General features: G+C 41.1%; 3 protein-coding genes and 1 long non-coding RNA gene across 4 annotated transcripts; all 4 read left to right on the top strand.

The window, feature by feature from the left end:
- The first annotated feature begins 390 nt into the window (after positions 1-390).
- Positions 391-1,556, top strand: LOC125308692 (P2Y purinoceptor 13-like). Its single transcript, XM_048265261.1, has one exon. The coding sequence runs from the start codon at positions 391-393 to the stop codon at positions 1,369-1,371; it is 981 nt and encodes a 326-aa protein (XP_048121218.1). The 3' UTR covers positions 1,372-1,556.
- Positions 1,557-4,005: 2,449 nt separating this feature from the next.
- Positions 4,006-7,175, top strand: LOC125308702. Its single transcript, XR_007195943.1, has 2 exons — positions 4,006-4,869; positions 6,738-7,175. It is a non-coding gene; the product is annotated as an uncharacterized LOC125308702 (long non-coding RNA).
- Positions 7,176-9,819: 2,644 nt separating this feature from the next.
- LOC125308693 (P2Y purinoceptor 13-like) lies at positions 9,820-11,236 on the top strand. The gene has a single exon (XM_048265262.1). The coding sequence runs from the start codon at positions 9,834-9,836 to the stop codon at positions 10,809-10,811; it is 978 nt and encodes a 325-aa protein (XP_048121219.1). The 5' UTR covers positions 9,820-9,833; the 3' UTR covers positions 10,812-11,236.
- A 2,909-nt stretch (positions 11,237-14,145) lies between these two features.
- LOC125308694 (P2Y purinoceptor 13-like) lies at positions 14,146-15,889 on the top strand. Its single transcript, XM_048265263.1, has one exon. The coding sequence runs from the start codon at positions 14,239-14,241 to the stop codon at positions 15,211-15,213; it is 975 nt and encodes a 324-aa protein (XP_048121220.1). The 5' UTR covers positions 14,146-14,238; the 3' UTR covers positions 15,214-15,889.
- The last annotated feature ends 2,359 nt before the right edge of the window (positions 15,890-18,248 follow it).

Here is an 18,248-nt window from a genome sequence, read left to right as displayed (position 1 = left end):
ATCATCAGAATATTGCAACAGATTCTGTGTTCTGGACTGCAGGTAACTTGTTAAGCCAGTGGTTCTCAAACTTTTATCACAACAATTACGTTTAAAGGTAGCCTAGTCTCCTGCTTTTTCAGAAGGGGCGGCAGTCAGGCTACTGACAGAGCGATGTACAGTGGCAGAACGACGCACAGTGGCTGAAAGTGGTACTAAAGCTTCACGCAGCTTCACGCCTCGTAATGCGCGACTGAAGTGGCCATTTGAAAGCGATGCCCACTGTATGCTATTTATTACCCTAATGTAATACTACTAAAGCTGATTTATTAACTGCAAATATTTCCCATAAGTCTCTGAATATGTCAAATTTAAGATACATATTGTCTTTAATCACAGTGCATTGGAGTCATGGCTTCACCTTCTCCACTACTGGACTGTGGGATTGACCTTGAAACCGTCAAGATTGTGGCCAAATGCCTCTATTTCATTCTGTTCATTCCCGCTCTTCTGCTGAACGTCATGGCAGCTTGGATCTCCTGGAAGCTGAAGACCAAATCTTCATTCATCGTCTACCTGAAGAACCTTGTGGCGGCTGACCTTCTGATGACCTTCATCATCCCGCTGAGGGTTGCTGATAGGCTGCCTGGGTCGTCTCTGGCACTCCGAGCCTTTAACTGCCAGTTTGGCAGTGTGCTGTTCTATCTCTGCCTGTATGTCAGCATTGTTCTGATGGGGGTCATCAGCCTCAACCGTTTCTTCAAGATCGTGCAGCCCGGTGGGAACCTGCTCGGTCAAAGTGCCGTCTTTGGCAGAGTAGTCTCTGCAGTCGTGTGGGTAGTGCTACTCAGCATAACCACCATTCCAACCATGGCACTCACCAGTGAGAAGCCTAACACAACCAACAGTGCAGAGCTGTGCATGGCCATGAAGAGTGACGTGGGGAAGCAATATCACCATGCAGTTATAATAATCTGCAATGGGATCTTCTTTGTCGTGTTAGTTGTCACTGGATTCTCATACACGTGCATCGCAAAGAGGGTCATCGAGTCATACCGCAACTCAGGGAGCACAAACAAGGACGGGAAACGAAAGATCAAAGCTCGAGTGTTTATCGTCCTGGCGGTGTTCCTGGTCTGCTTCGGCCCCTACCACATCACACGCATCCTTTATGTCCCAGAGCAGGTGGAGAACAAGATTAACTGCAACTGGGCTTCACTGAAGGCCGCTAAAACCATGACCCTTTGGCTCTCCACAACCAATGTTTGTCTGGACCCCCTCATCTACTTTTTGCTCTGCAAAGCCTTCCGGAATAAATTGTGTGAATTCAAGATTCTTGGGCAATGGTTTTCCACTACGGCCCCTGCCAACAGTGAGGAGACTTCTCTTTGAACAAGTGGAATTCCCAGCACACTGTGAAGACAGCATTTTCACATCAGACTGTGGCAGCAGTGGCAGAGGGACTCACTTCACGTGATTGAAAGTGCACATTTCCTAATCGTCCATGAGTGCAAAAGCTAATACTGTATTAGTGCATAATATAATCCAGTTCATCTTTTGTAAGAGTTTGTTCAATGATTTGCCATCCAGTTGATCAGCCTTTGCTTTGAATGATAACTTTACTTTCAAGTTGAACTAAAGGTTTTATGGATCATCTGTGAGTACATAATTTAAATTGTTTAAATATTTTTTTAAGGGTAAGGCTATTTGCACCCCTGGTACAATTAGCAGTGTATGCTATTCGTACCCTGGTGCACTAAGAAGTGAATTCTATTCGTACCCCGGTGCACACAGCAATGTATTAATGTATGCTATTCGCACCCCTGTGCATTTATTCTGGCATATTGATCACACAATGGAATAATATTTTTTTTTTTTTTAAAAAACAAGCAACATGTTTTTTTTTTTTGTTACGTAACAGGGTGTGAATAGCTCAGCTGTGTAATAGACACTCTGAATAAGGTATGCTGTTTGCATCAATGTACAGTCAGAAGTGGATGCTATTCTTACCCTGGTGTTTATAGTACTGCATGCTATTTACACCCTGGTGCATGAACTAGCTAATTGTTGCAATCAAAACGTTTCCGTTTGAGAACCAGGGCTCCAGAGTGCGACCAATTTGGTCGCATATGCGACCTAATTTTTCAAAAGTGCGACTAAAAAAAATTGGAGGTCGCACCGGTGCGATCAGCTATTCGAGAGAGGAAAACGTGTCCGCTTTGAAACTCTACCTTTGGTTCAATAACAGACACATATTTGGCCAATATCGTGGTTTAAACAAATCACAGATAGTTAAGGGCGGGACCTCCCCTCTGATTAGCCGTGGCCCAGTGCCTGTGTGTAAATTTGAAAATGCGTGTGCAGAGAGAGAGAGAGAGAGAGAGAGAGAGAGGTCAGAGACCCGTCAGATAAACAGAGTGGATGTAGTTGCATTACAGTGTGGTCACAGAGGTCGAGATAAATGTCCCCTCTCCCCACTGCCTTTCGGCGGCTGGCAGCAGCAAACCGATCAGACGAGCCCGAGATGATGATCAAGTTTATCGTTGCCTACGATAGGCCTAGTGAAACTTCCCTTCACCAAGTTCAGTCCGAAATAATTGTTAGTTTGAACGTAAACCCGACGTACAGGAATGCCACTTGCGCCAAATTTATAGGAGTCATTGCAGATGAAAAGACGTCTTAAAATTGCGAACAATGCATACAAGGCCTTCCTGAACGACAGAGGTACAGATATCGCCGAAAAGGAGTGCGTCATTGACCTCAGTTACATGCAGGGAGTGGTTTTCAACAGCAATATTCGTTTTGTGCGCGAGTTGTGTAAACTCATTCTGATGGCATCAATCAATTTAATCCGGTATTTGGCGCAAACCGAATATCGTTGCTACATTTAAAGCCCGAATATTCCCTGCATGTATAACTGTGGTGGACACATTTAGATCGAGCATGGCAAGTCATTGCAATAGCCTATAATAATAGGCCTACCATTTCGTTACTGCATTAACCATAGTGATGTCCTTATTGAAAATTGAAAAATACTAAAATTAAAAAGTAAATTGCATTGTGGGGCTGTCAAATGATTATTGCAATCATCATTGCAAAATCACATAAAAATCCCTCAGGCTACTTGGAACATCTCTTTAAATGGTGCTCAAATACATTTCTATGGAAGATGCTAGCATGGCGAGCTGGTTTAGCCAAGGCCTAAAGATCATGAAGGATAGTATGTAAGACATTGAGCCATGAGATGTGCAGTTTGAAGCCCTTAAAAGACGTGCACTGTTCATTTACTCACTGTTATTTTTATTTAATTCATCTTGAGATGTTTTAAGTTTACATTTCAGCTCAGTGAAGCACTTAAAGCACCAACACTTCATTAAGTTACTTTTCTTGTAGAATTGTAAATCATAAGTCATAGGACAACCTATATAGGACAATAATTTAGGGAAAAAAGTGAACCTGCTGCGGTGTTAAATGCGATGTGGTTGAAAATTTGGGTGCACCTAACTTTTGTGCTGGTGCACCTAAGAAAAAAAGTTAGGCGCACCAGTGCAACCAGTGCAAAAAGTTAGTCTGGAGCCCTGAGAACCAATTTCTTGTTCAAAATGTGCGCCTTCTCTCCAGAGACGTTGGTACACATGCACACTCACTCTGCCAAAACGCATCACAGGGGAATCGAAGCCCGGTCTCCCGCATGCCAGCCCTTGTCTGTGACCACTGTACTACCTGATTCCACAAGGAAATAGTGTTTGCCGGTAAACTTATAGTTTATAGGTCTGAACGTCATAATCACAGAATTTCTGTTAACTAACAAACTGACGGTTGTATGTGTTCACTGAAACAAGATTATGAAAATAAAACACAACTTTTCAATCTAAAACTTAATCTGAACAGATATAGTGCCGAAACCTTTCAGAATTCTTCATTTCTGCTGACGAAAAACGAATGTCCGCCATGTTTTTTGTGCACGTGAGCGACGTCTTTTTGTTGTTATGTCACAGGGTATGAATAGCTCAGCTGTGTGTTCAAGGCTATTCGTACCAGGGGTGTAAATAGACGAAGCCAAAGTGATTCCTCGAGTTATTGTGTTTCATCCACAGCAGTTCTATGAAAGCATTTGTACTATAATGTCGGTGGGTTGGTTACCTTTGCCCTGTTGAATGAGTGTTCCTATAATCCTGTGTCCTGAATGTGAATGGAATGATGTCTCCTTGTCTTGTAATTAAGTGGATTTAGTGTTCTATTTTTAGTCTTTGCTCTAAATCATGTCAATGTAAGTATCTCCTAGGCCAGTGATGCCAGGGATGTGACTGTACATCACATCCGGCCCGCAGGTGATAAGGAGAGAATATATTATTTTATTTTTATGTTATTTTTTAAATGTTATTTTTATTTAATTTTCAGTGGAATCCGTCAGTTGGTCTGTTGCTGCTGCCCCCCTCAGCTGCAGCAGCGCCGGTAGTGCTGACGGAGTAGACTAGCGCTTGACAATCGATTCACGGTTTTTACTGAACTGGAAAAGGACTTTGCGCTTTCTCGCTCTTCATTCACGATTGACGCATCCGAGGTACCAGAGGTAATACAAATGGAACTGATAGAACTGCAGTGTTGCGTACCGTTGAAGGATAACTAGCCTACGCATCTGTTGCAATCAAATCATTTTATCAATCCTTGCCACCACCGTACCCAATGCTCACGGCCTTTGCAGGTAAAATACTTTGTATGTTTGGGACAACATATTTATGTGAGCAGGCCTTTTCCGTGATGAATATTAATAAATCTATGTATCTATTAATAAAATTACCTGACGCACGGACATCTAAATAATGTTATGAAAATAGCCACTGCCCAGGAACTGTCCCCCGATATGGACAAGCTGATGAAAGTTAAAAGGTGTCTGGCTTTGACAAGTAACATGTAGCTAAAGTATGCTGGTTCCCCATTTATCATAATCCAGTGTGATATGGGTGTGTGGAAATATCGATTGGGTTTGACTGATTGCCTGTGTAGGCTAGTGCCATATGGGTGTGTGGAAATATCGATTGGGCTTGACTGGTGATGACTGGCAAAGTTAATGTGCCTCATCTGTTGAGCCAATTTAATGTTTTTAGATAGCTCATATTTGGCTTTTTTCTCAAGAACCTTTTTGTTTTACTAATTCCCACTGGATATTCAATCACATGGCCTATTGTTGGACTACTTTATTCTGGTGCTTACTTTTTTTGTGACTCGTTTAGGCCTACTTGGCCTGGCCTTCTTCTACTGTAATTGGCCTAATTATACATTGATGTGTTTTCATGTGCAAGCCTTCAATAAATATAATAAAAGTAATTAACAGTTTACACTTGTGTTATTTATAATAAAATGTGTTTTGTTAATGTTAATCAAATGATAGTAAAATGTTAGGGTAACTGTCTCCTGCTTTAGGCTATGCGATTGTAGGCCTCATTGTGAGGCTATTTTGGTGCCAATGCAATTTCTTTTTGATGTGTAGGCCTTCATGAATAATTTCAAATAGCCTATCTATCCATGTGTTGAGTCAGTGTTTGGCCTTTTCAGTCCAAAACTGTAATCCGGCCCCCTGAGGTCTCATTTGAAAAAAATCTGGCCCCCTGTCCAATTTCACCCTGGCATCCCTATCCTAGGCTGTGCTGATCCTCTTGTTGACAGATACATTTACCCTTAGTGTGTATTGCATGTGTCTGCATCACTTCATTTCATCGCCTCATCCTTGTGTTAGGACACATAGTTGTCTGTGTCTGCCTAAATAAATGGTTTGGTATAGCCATTGGTGAGCTTAGGCTATAAAAATGGTTCAACTAAATGGTTATAGGCTAAAAAATGATCAAACCCAGATAGCAAGAGGCTGCGGACCACTGTCGGTCCATTGGGGGCATAGCTTTTGGTCTCGCCAAATACTCTTGTTGGTCTTGACTGAGTCCAGCGGGCTTAGAAATATACATATCTATATATACAATGTTTAGGAACTGAGAACAGGAACAGTTGCTAGAGTTTTGAGAATTAAATGTGTCCATTCCAGCCCGATATAGGATTTCAGTTCATCAACAGTATGAGGTATTTTTAATCATGCTTTTCATTCCATGATGCACCTAATTTGACAGGTCTGGACTGCAGACAGGCCATTTTAGCACCTGGACTCTTCCTCTACGGAGAAATAGCTCAGGCACAGATAAGACGCTGGTATTTCTGTATCATGTCTAAATACAATTTTGGCTGTTGCATGGTTACAGGAGCATTTCTGAATTGAGTATCAAACTATGCTCATAGACAATGGTTATCAGAGGTTTTCCTGAGCTCATACAATGACTTTCTTTACAGAAACAGGTCTGATTTTAATGCAGTGCCATCTGAGGTCCAAAAGACCTCAACTATATCTCTAGTTTGTAAAAGATTTCTCTGAATTCTATAAATATTTTAATGATATGATGTACTGTAGATGATGAACTCCCCAAATACTTCACAATTTCATAATTTGTCCACACAGGTTTACACAGAGTGATGAATAACCTTACATATTTACTTCTAAGAGGCTCTGGCTCTTTGGGATGCTCTTTTTCATACCCAATCATGATGCCAGTTACCCTAATTAATTGTGAAACATTCATCCTTTTGTTTTCTTTATCACTACACAACTTTTCCAGCATTCTGTTACCGCCGTCCCAACAGAAACGTGTTGCTGGTATCAAATTCAAAATGTACATATATTTTCCATGAAAATGCCAGTTACTTGTCAAAGCCAGGTGTCTGGCTTTGACAAGTAACATGTAGCTAAAGTATGCTGGTTCCCCATTTATCATAATCCAGTGTGATATGGGTGTGTGGAAATATCGATTGGGTTTGACTGATAGCCTGTGTAGGCTAGTGCCATATGGGTGTGTGGAAATATCGATTGGGCTTGACTGGTGATGACTGGCAAAGTTAATGTGCCTCATCTGTTGAGCCAATTTAATGTTTTTAGATAGCTCATATTTGGCTTTTTTCTCAAGAACCTTTTTGTTTTACTAATTCCTACTGGATATTCAATCACATGGCCTATTGTTGGACTACTTTATTCTGGTGCTTACTTTTTTTGTGACTCGTTTAGGCCTACTTGGCCTGGCCTTCTTCTACTGTAATTGGCCTAATTATACATTGATGTGTTTTCATGTGCAAGCCTTCAATAAATATAATAAAAGTAATTAACAGTTTACACTTGTGTTATTTATAATAAAATGTGTTTTGTTAATGTTAATCAAATGATAGTAAAATGTTAGGGTAACTGTCTCCTGCTTTAGGCTATGTGATTGTAGGCCTCATTGTGAGGCTATTTTGGTGCCAATGCAATTTCTTTTTGATGTGTAGGCCTTCATGAATAATTTCAAATAGCCTATCTATCCATGTGTTGAGTCAGTGTTTGGCCTTTTCAGTCCAAAACTGTAATCCGGCCCCCTGAGGTCTCATTTGAAAAAAATCTGGCCCCCTGTCCAATTTCACCCTGGCATCCCTATCCTAGGCTGTGCTGATCCTCTTGTTGACAGATACATTTCTACCAGAAAGACTCAGTAGACAGAATAGAATCAGTTAACGATTTAATTAGTAAAGGAACGGCTTGGATGCAAGCATGATAGAGTCCTGAATAGGTAACAGTCTTTGGCGTAGGCCCCGTCTCGGATCCGTCCAGCGATGAGCGGATCTCGTCTCCTGCCGATGGATGAAGGCAGGGGCGGGGAGCCTACCCCCCACGACGAGACGGGGACCAACTGGTGGCGGTGGCTGAAGGAAGATGTGGTAGGCAGACCGTGCCCAATGGACGTGGACTGCTGGCAGAGGTGGCTGGAGGGGAGGTGGAGGGGACGTCAAAGTCAGCGTACTGAGAAGCAGAAGCAGTGTTAGGTGGTACATATTTAAAGAGCCCACTGAATTCCTATAGGCTAGCGCTGATTGAATGAGTGAATGATCAGATTGCAGGGCTTTCCCGAAAGTAGGCAAAGCTAAGATTGGCTCCGTGTAAGCATGGGAGGAGTAAGCTACACTACGAGTCTTCCTAGTAGAACTTTCGCTGAAGCTATCATTTACCCTTAGTGTGTATTGCATGTGTCTGCATCACTTCATTTCATCGCCTCATCCTTGTGTTAGGACACATAGTTGTCTGTGTCTGCCTAAATAAATGGTTTGGTATAGCCATTGGTGAGCTTAGGCTATAAAAATGGTTCAACTAAATGGTTATAGGCTATAAAAATGATCAAACCCAGATAGCAAGAGGCTGCCGGACCACTGTCGGTCCATTGGGGGCATAGCTTTTGGTCTCGCCAAATACTCTTGTTGGTCTTGACTGAGTCCAGCGGGCTTAGAAATATACATATCTATATATACAATGTTTAGGAACTGAGAACAGGAACAGTTGCTAGAGTTTTGAGAATTAAATGTGTCCATTCCAGCCCGATATAGGATTTCAGTTCATCAACAGTATGAGGTATTTTTAATCATGCTTTTCATTCCATGATGCACCTAATTTGACAGGTCTGGACTGCAGACAGGCCATTTTAGCACCTGGACTCTTCCTCTACGGAGAAATAGCTCAGGCACAGATAAGACGCTGGTATTTCTGTATCATGTCTAAATACAATTTTGGCTGTTGCATGGTTACAGGAGCATTTCTGAATTGAGTATCAAACTATGCTCATAGACAATGGTTATCAGAGGTTTTCCTGAGCTCATACAATGACTTTCTTTACAGAAACAGGTCTGATTTTAATGCAGTGCCATCTGAGGTCCAAAAGACCTCAACTATATCTCTAGTTTGCAAAGATTTCTCTGAATTCTATAAATATTTTAATGATATGATGTACTGTAGATGATGAACTCCCCAAATACTTCACAATTTCATAATTTGTCCACACAGGTTTACACAGAGTGATGAATAACCTTACATATTTACTTCTAAGAGGCTCTGGCTCTTTGGGATGCTCTTTTTCATACCCAATCATGATGCCAGTTACCCTAATTAATTGTGAAACATTCATCCTTTTGTTTTCTTTATCACTACACAACTTTTCCAGCATTCTGTTACCGCCGTCCCAACAGAAACGTGTTGCTGGTATCATATTCAAAATGTACATATATTTTCCATGAAATAGTTAAATTTGTAATTTAACATTTGATTTGATTAAGTGACCAAATCATTGATTAAGTGAATTTACATTCACAACATGTGAACACTGTTATTTTGGACTATTTTACGGGGGGGGGCACGGGTGTCGTTGGAGAACAGTGTTCATACGGCTGTTGCATCTTAATAGCCTGTGAGAAATAGCTCATATCTCATGTCATAATTGCCTATTTGTGTATAAGTGGCTATACTAAAATGGTGATGCCTTTTAAGTAGGCATACTGGATAGTCCTGCATAGTACATAGATTACATGTGCCACTGCTCTAAAGTGCTATTTTACATACATACAACTCAGGTTTCCAGCAACGCTGCTTAACCACCAACACTGTCACTTCCTGACTGCTATGTTGTGCTGACACATGCACAACTAGTAATACAAACTTTTTGCAGAACTCTTGCAAGTCTCCTTCACATGTTGTTGTTGCTAACTTGACACGGTTTACGTAAATAATTGCAGTTTGTGCTTTTATTGTTCATTATATTGTAGCACACATAACATAGTGTTAAAAGTGACTTTAGTTCAGTGGTTTACTTGTATAACCATAAATGAATATGAAGACATGATCATTGGAATTTTGAGGGCATATTGCACATGACATTATTTGTGAAAGCCTTTGTAAACTCCTCACCAAAAGAATCTAAAGACCATATGATTGTTATCTTTGACCACAGAGAACACATGCAGTCATGGATTCCCCTTCCTCACAGCTGGACTGTGGGATCAACAATGAGACCATCGACCTTGTGGTTTTTTGCCTCTATTACATTTTGTTCGTCCCCGCACTTATACTGAACGTTATGGCAGCCTGGATCTCCTGGAAGCTGAAGACCAAATCTTCATTTGTCGTCTACCTGAAGAACCTTGTGGCTGCTGACCTTCTGATGACCTTCATCATCCCACTGAAGGCTGTTGATGGGCTTCCGAGGTCGCCACACGGACTACAAGTGTTTAACTGCCAGTTTAGCGCTGTGTTTTTCTATCTCTGCCTGTATGTCAGCATTGTTCTCATGGGGGTCATCAGCCTCAACCGTTTCTTCAAGATTGTGCAGCCCGGTGGGAAACTGCTCGGCCAAAGTGCCGTCTTTGGCAAAGTGGTCTCTTCAGTCGTGTGGGTAGTGCTACTCAGCATAACCATGATACCAACCATGGTACTCACCAGTGAGAAGCCAACCAATGACACTGCAGAGCTGTGCATGGCCATGAAGAGTGACGTGGGGAAGGAGTACCATCATGGGGTTAGCATTTTCTGCAACTGGATTTTCTTTGTCGTGTTAATCGTCATTGGACTCTGCTACACGTGCATTGCAAAGAGGGTCATTGAGTCATACAGAAACTCAGGGAGCAAGAACCTCCAGGGGAAACGAAAGATCAAAGCTCGGGTGTTTATCATTCTGGCGGTGTTCCTGGTCTGCTTCGCCCCCTACCACATCACACGCATCCTTTATGCCCCAACACAAGTGAAGAATACGTATAGCTGCAACTGGGCTTCACTGAAGGGGGCTAAGAGCATCACTCTGTGGCTTGCCACCACCAACGTCTGTCTGGACCCCCTCATCTACATTTTACTGTGCAAAGCTTTCCGGGAGAAACTGTATGAGTTCAAGATATGTGGACGTTGTATTTCCACTAGACCCCAGGAGAATACAGAAGACACGTATGTTTGAAAGGGTGTAGTTGTTAGCTTCCTGTGTCAAGAGCTTCTCCTTTTTTCAGTGTATGTGCAGTTCAGTCCATGTAACAAATTCATTTGATAGTTTGATCAGGTGAACTATTAATTAATGCTTACTTCATATAATGTCTGATTAAGTGAAACTCATTTTCTGTTAATAAGCAATGGATACAGCAGTAATGGCAGCGTTGTCCATTTTCTCTCTTTGTAACATTGTTAGCCTCAGAACTTTCTGAAGACAAAACAGTTTAACAACTTCATTTTAAAAAAGAACAAGACTGAGGAAGGTGAAGTGTGTGTATACTGTATGCTGACTGTTGGGTGGAGTTTGTATAGTGTGTGTACATATTGACTGTTGGGTGGAGTTTGGGTTTATAAGCTCTGATAGCCTTCATTCAGAAGTTGAAATATTTGTAGTCCTAATATTTGTAGGTCCTATGATGTCTTTAATAAATTTAGATTTGGCTTCTTATTAAAGGATTTTAAGGTTTCATGATTGATATGACTCTTTGATACATACAATTGCCATAGCTTTAAATGCGCTATGTGGAGTTTTTGAAGTTGACATGACATAAATAAAATGGCATAGAGACTAAACATTTGCAAAATGACATCAACAGAACGTGAAGAAACAACAACGTGGACATAATGTCAAAAATCCCTGTGTTAACATCTGCGTTGTCCAGATATGTTACTCGGTGTGTTAAGCTCCCAACGTCGTCTTCCAGGCAGCGCTGGCATGAAGGACATAAAGGGCCCTATTTCACCCGTCCGAAATGGCTGTTCAGAGAAGCAACGTCTGAAGACATTTCAGGCGGGTCCAGTCCCCATTCGCTAATTTAACGGCGTAATTTTGTTATCAGACGCCAGGCACATCAATCAAAAGGGTTGTTCCTCTGTATCTTAATCAGTCATGGGGATGTTTTGGGTGTACAGTACATCCTTTAAACCAATGAGAATTACATCTGTCATTCAGTTTAAGAGACATCAGTGCAAACATCAAACAGCGCGTCGGTATTTTGATAGTCAATGCATCTGAAGAAATCAGCTTACACGATTGCACTAATACTTGCTTTTACTAAAACCTGTGTGTGACTAGCAGAATATAGCCTGCATCTGCACTCGGCTATTATGAGACTGTGTAAGAATTTCTCCCATCTAGTGGCTAGGTGTTTTATTGCAACCAACCTCCCAAGCACTGCCTTGTTTAGAACTACGGTAGCCGTCACACATCAAAAAACTGACACTAGTTCCAGACTCCTAGGCACGTCAAAACAAACTTTTCTCTGAATAAGCAATAACAAAATATTAATATAATTGTGTGTACTTTTGTATTGCCATTGCTTGTGTGTGATGCCAATGAAACACTCGGACACAGAATAAATACTTTAATTGTGCCTGCTAACGATAGCACAGTAAACGGAACAGTTCCAAGAATAGGAACGGCTAGTGATCTTCTTTAGATAGGTAGCAGCTAAGGACTTTGGTTAAACTTGTATATTGTTGCAAACTAACCTGAAATAACACATGCTCAGCAACGTTGTAGTAGTCTACTAGTTCTAGCAAAACTATGTTAGGTTAGTTTATCACCTGTCTCTGGGTCTAGAGACTGGAGACCAAGTGAGACAGTGACAGATCACAAACAAAGTTATTTTTCTCTTTATTTATTTAGTTGGAAAATACAATTTCAATGTCGGAATGTTAGGAAGACATGTGGCTTGTTTAAAATGGGTTCCTAACTTACATTGCTGAATGGAGGGAAATTTGTATATGTCCCTCGTATATAACCCTAACCCTATTATTTCATGTCCCTTGCTAGCCAGTTAATTTAAAATGGTGCATGTACATGGAGAGTTGCCCCTACGCTATGTAGATGTAAATGAGGATTTCTAAGCCTTATGCTTAGGAATGCCTTAAATTGGTGGTGGTGGTAATTAAACATGAATAGGGCCACATTTATGATTGGGAAATGTTGATTTTGCTAACAAACAACTGAAAATGTTACACAGGGGACCTTTAAAGAAAGAAGACACCATCACAAAATTGTTCCACCAATATTCCTTTTCTTTTTCACTTTAAAACGTTTTACTTGAAAATAATAGCGTCAAGATAATTTTCATGCTACACTGACTTAAAATACGAGAATAACATGTCTGACATTTCCAAAGTATGCCCGGAATGCCTTCAACTGCGTTATGTGATGTTCTCACGGGTAGGAGCATGACTGTTTTAGATGCATTGGTAGAGAGAAAAGTGTACAGAAGAGGCTATTGACTGACAAGGGGTTATAATCGAAAACATAGCCTGAAAAAAAGCAAAACTTATGCCAACAATGTTCAAATGACTGAATAAAACTGTGACAGTGTCTTTACCACTGTGCTTTAAATGCGCTTTTCGATATAGACAAGGTTTTTCTTGGTTAGTGGCATGATTTTTAAATTTCGGTGTAAAATAGCTATTTTTGAATCAAACACCTGACCACACCTTTTTTTTTTCTTTGACACACCCTTGGGGTTCCATGGAAGTGGAGCGCATGGCGCAACATTCATCTCTGACTTGGGTGTACGATATGAATAAGACTTACATCTTATTAACGTCATGTTGCGCTGGGTGTAAGATATGGCCCAAAAAGTAAATCAGGTATATTCTTTTCTTTTATCACTTTTGAGAGCTATAGACTAGTTGGTTCTGCCCTTTCATGAGCTATGCTAAGCTAGGCTAGGCTACCAGTGGGTGCATCAGACTGCACACACAGAAACGAGAAGGGTACAGTATGTGTCATCTTATCTAACTCAGGGGCAGATAGTGAATAAGCAAATTTCCTAGAATGTTGGCGTGTTCCTTGAACACATTTCAGTTTTTAGTTAAACAATTCGGTTTGTTTGCTTATTATGTCTCATTTACATTTAAACCTGTGTGAGTAGGTTATACAATGTGAATTTAAGGATAGCAAAGACTACAAGTAGGCCTTATCTATCATACAGTATGTTTCTTGCTATTTCCTTAGTCAAGTGTGTTAGGTAACAGTGAATGAAGACATCGCAGAAGTCTATAAATGCGTGTAACACTATGGTAACCTTTGCTATTTCATTATTTTTTTGTTTTAGTTGAAACTTATCATGCATATTGATACAGTATATTTTTCTAAGACTCAGTGCTACAGAGTAATAGTGAATGTGAAGACATTTGGTGTTGTTTTGTAAGAGCAAGACCAAGATGGCTAAAAGCACAGGATGTGTCCCGGCCACCAGCAATTGCGAAATTGCTTTTTTCAGATCACGAATAGCGCCGTGCTCTTCTGCATCTTTGCAGTTGTTAGGAGGCTTTCACTGAAATATGTCACAGTAAGGTGATCTCCCATTGACCAAGGAGCTATAATAGCAATCACACTGTGGGCATTTGTCATACAGGAGACGGTCATCATGGCATCACTTTCTCCACTCCGGGACTGTGGGCTCGATCTGAAGACGGTCAAACTCGTGATAACATGCCTCTACTTTGTTTTGTTCATCCCCGCTCTCCTGCTGAACGTCATGGCTGCTTGGATCTCCTGGAAGCTGAAGCCCAAATCTGCGTTTGTTGTGTACCTGAAGAGCCTTGTGGCGGCTGACCTTCTGATGACCTTGATCATCCCGCTGAAGGCCGGCAGCGAGATCCCCGGGGCCCCTCACGGCTTGCGTGCTTTTGCCTGCCAGTTCAGCAGCGTGCTGTTCTACCTCTGCATGTACATGAGCATGATACTGATGGGGCTCATCAGCCTCGACCGCTTCTTCAAGATCGTCCAGCCAGGCGGGAAAAGGTTCGGCCACAATCCCCTGTTCGGCAAGGTGGTCGTCATCCTTATCTGGACTCTCTATCTCAGCGTGAACACCATACCCACCATGGTCCTCACGAGCGGAAAGCCCAAAAACAACACTGCCGAGCTGTGCATGGCCATGAAGAGTGACCTGGGGAAGCAGTACCATCATGCCATAGTTATTGAAAACATTGTGATTTTCTTAGTCATGTTGGTTGTTATTGGATTCTGCTACACGTGCATTGCAAGAAGGGTCATTGAGTCGTACCGGAACTCAGGAAGCACAAACAAGGAGGGGAAACGAAAGATCAAAGCTCGGGTGTTTATCGTCCTGGCGGTGTTCCTGGTCTGCTTCGCCCCCTACCACATCACACGCTTCCCTTACGTTCACCATCAGGTGGAGAACAAGATTAACTGCCACTGGGCTTCCCTGAAGGTGGCTAAGAGCTTCACTCTGTGGCTCTCCTCGACCAGCGTCTGCCTGGACCCCCTTATCTACATATTACTCTGCAAAGCGTTTCGAGAGAAGTTGTATGAGCTCAAAATATTTGGGCACTGGTTTACCACAGCAGCCCAGGAGAACACAGACACTTCAGTTTGAAAGGGAGTTCAGTACTGCGCTTACAGCTTCTCCTTACTGTGGGGCTGCATCTCTGGGTTTGTTATATTGACACACACGTTTCTGAAAACTAAATGACATTATCTGTTATACTGTTTTGCAGAAAAGGTTTTGTGATTTTGACATGAACACTTTTTTTGAAACTATTTTTTATGTATATTATTTTTGTATTCTGTATAATATACTATTTATATGTGAAATATATTAGACATAAAACATATTTTTTATACATGTTTCATTCCGTTCAGATTTCGTACAATACAAGTATTTCAGTTAAGTTAATCATCAAACCTTACAAACATTTTGTTATTTTCATATTTATATGAATACATTGTTACTTATGGGAGGCAGCAAGGAATCATGTCTCACAGGTAATAATCGTGTTTGATAATCTAGTCTTCATTTTTAAACAAAATAAACTAATCTTAATTTCTTAAACTAGATGGGTTGAAAGGTAGGACATTACTGTATTTTTTTAAAGACCCACTCTGGCAAAACAAAATAAACTATTTAATCTTTTTCCCTTTTCCATGAGGTGGTTTTATGTGTTACAAGACAAATGACGGGTGAGATAAATGGTGTATGCCATGGCTGAGTATATGGGAATGCCTCAACTAGAGGAGTGGGTGGGGCGCTGGTTAGAGCTGGCAAACTCGGTTCCTTTAAAGGATTTAGTCACTCACTAAATTGATCCGGGTTGTGTGAGTCACTTGAGTCAGTATTGCCCAAGAGGGGCAAAGAGAGGGTTCTGTGAATTCACTCGCTGCAGACACACACTCACTATTTTGGATCTGCTCATTTTGAGTTGTCAGCCACAGGGCACAAGATCAAACAGCCAGATAGCCTACATTATGAAGGAGATCAAAGGAGGGAAGGGCTTTATGACACTACCTGAAAACATCAAGTCAAGTAGGCCCGAAGAAACCTATTAGAATGTGTTGCTTGTTTTACCAAATGAATTGCCCTTTGGTGACAGAGAGGATATTATAATAATCAATCCTTTGTTGTTGTTTTGTTAACAATGTAAAAGTTTGCCTAGGACTACTGCTGCTCTACTATAGCCTACTACAATGTTTATTGTAGTATTGTTATTATATTACCACAAGGCCTACTGTGTCCACTAAAGCCAATAGGCTAATACTGCTAATGGGAGCCTAATATAGTATAGTATAAGTATAATACTAAGTATAATAATATAGCCTCCTTACATATTAATAGGCTACTAATATTAGGCAAATAACATTATTGTTAATATTACCTAATAGCCTATTATCACTGTCATGCATCAAAGCCTGCGCACCCACTCGCCACCTCATCCAGCTGGATGCATTTTGAGCCAGGCTGTTTATATTTATTGTCTTAAAGGAGAATTCCGGTGTGATATTGACCTAAAGTGTATTGAAACATGATACCGAGTGTGAACGTATGTCTCATAGCCCATCTCGGCTTGTCCCCTGCACTCCAAAATCTGGCGCTAGTTAGCCGATGCTACCAACAGCTTTTTCAATAGTGGTGCTTCGGCATCGGGCTAGCCATGCAAATAAATCACTGTTTTACACCCATTTACGAGGCTCAATGTATCTCCACACTTCATTGGTAGACTTCCGAGGGCCCTGACATTTAAAACGAGACATTGAAAACTTTGAAAAAGTACTGGTAGTTTATTTACAAGACGATTTATACAGACAGTATCTTCACAAAGTTTAGCGTTTGCAGCCATCTTGAATTTAGTCACGATAAGTCGAGCAACGAGTAAGAATGAACAGGTATGATAAGGGATCAGATTCCAAAAATAATTCAGTGGAAATGCATGGATTCCAGTTGCTGCTACTGGAAGAAACTGGAATCCATGCATTTCCACTGAATTATTTTTGTAAATAAGAGAGAGCGAAAGAAAAAAAGATGCGCATTTAAAACCAGGGCCTAAATTTCAGCGCAGGATTGCGGGTAGTGCACATAAGTTATTAAGTATTGAACATAATAATAAAAGTCCCACAACTCCATCATAATGAGAGAAATTCCTACACATGTTACAGCCCAGTCTGATAACGTTAATCTAATAATGGAGCGGCCTGAATGCGGGACTATTGACTGGACGGACGAACCAACTCTGACTTCACTTGAACCCCATGCAGAGACACACACACGTGCGCATGGACCACTTTGCGGGTGCCTCTCTCTCTCCCTCTCTCATCGCTGAAGTCAAATAGCCTAGGAGGTGCTTCTACATCAACCGCGATCGACAGGAAAGGAAAACAAACGTTTAGCGATCAGGAACCGTCAGGAATTTTGTAAACACAGAAGCGACAGCCTATAACGCGAGAGAACATGGATGTGTTCTCCATTTGAGGAACGTTATAATCGATTGCGGACGTGAACAGACAGACACAGACACGGAGCGCATAGTAGGCCTACTTTCACTTTCTAGTGTGCGTATTCAGTACGTGAAAGATAATTAGTAGCAAAACAGCAATCAAATATTAGCCTACATGGCAGTGAGTTTTGTTTTCAAATGTTTTCATGCATGTCTAGATAACGGGTGAGGAATGTTTAGGCGACAGACTATCGTAAATCTTCAAATTATCGCTGGGAGCTCTTTTATTAGTTAAATTGAAACAAAATTATTACTGGCCTTTATTTGTCCGAATCTGAGGCCCAAACAGAATCCTGGGCATAATTTGAGGATTTAGGTATGCACGTGTGTTTCAGGCATAGCGCAACCACTAATCTCTGACTGAAAGTGCACAGGACTTGTGCATTTGAGAGCGCTCTCTCGCGGCTAGACAGTAATGTTTCATGTAGGGTTCATGTCAGTTAATATAAATTAACATTTAAAAACATGTTCAATTATATATTTTTTTCATATACAAGTTGCACCTGACTATAAGTCGCTGGGCCAGCCAAACTATGAAAAAAAGTGTGACTTACAGTCCGGAAAATACGGTAAGTCGCTTTGGCTAAAAATGCATCAGCCAAATGTAATGTAATGTAATGTAATGATGTTTCATTTACATTTT

The sequence above is a fragment of the Alosa alosa genome, chromosome 15 (genome assembly GCF_017589495.1).
Source record: "Alosa alosa isolate M-15738 ecotype Scorff River chromosome 15, AALO_Geno_1.1, whole genome shotgun sequence".
Classification (NCBI taxonomy): Eukaryota; Metazoa; Chordata; class Actinopteri; order Clupeiformes; family Clupeidae; genus Alosa; species Alosa alosa.
Note: the sequence above shows the minus strand (reverse complement) of the source record. Positions and strands in the feature narration are given on the sequence as shown.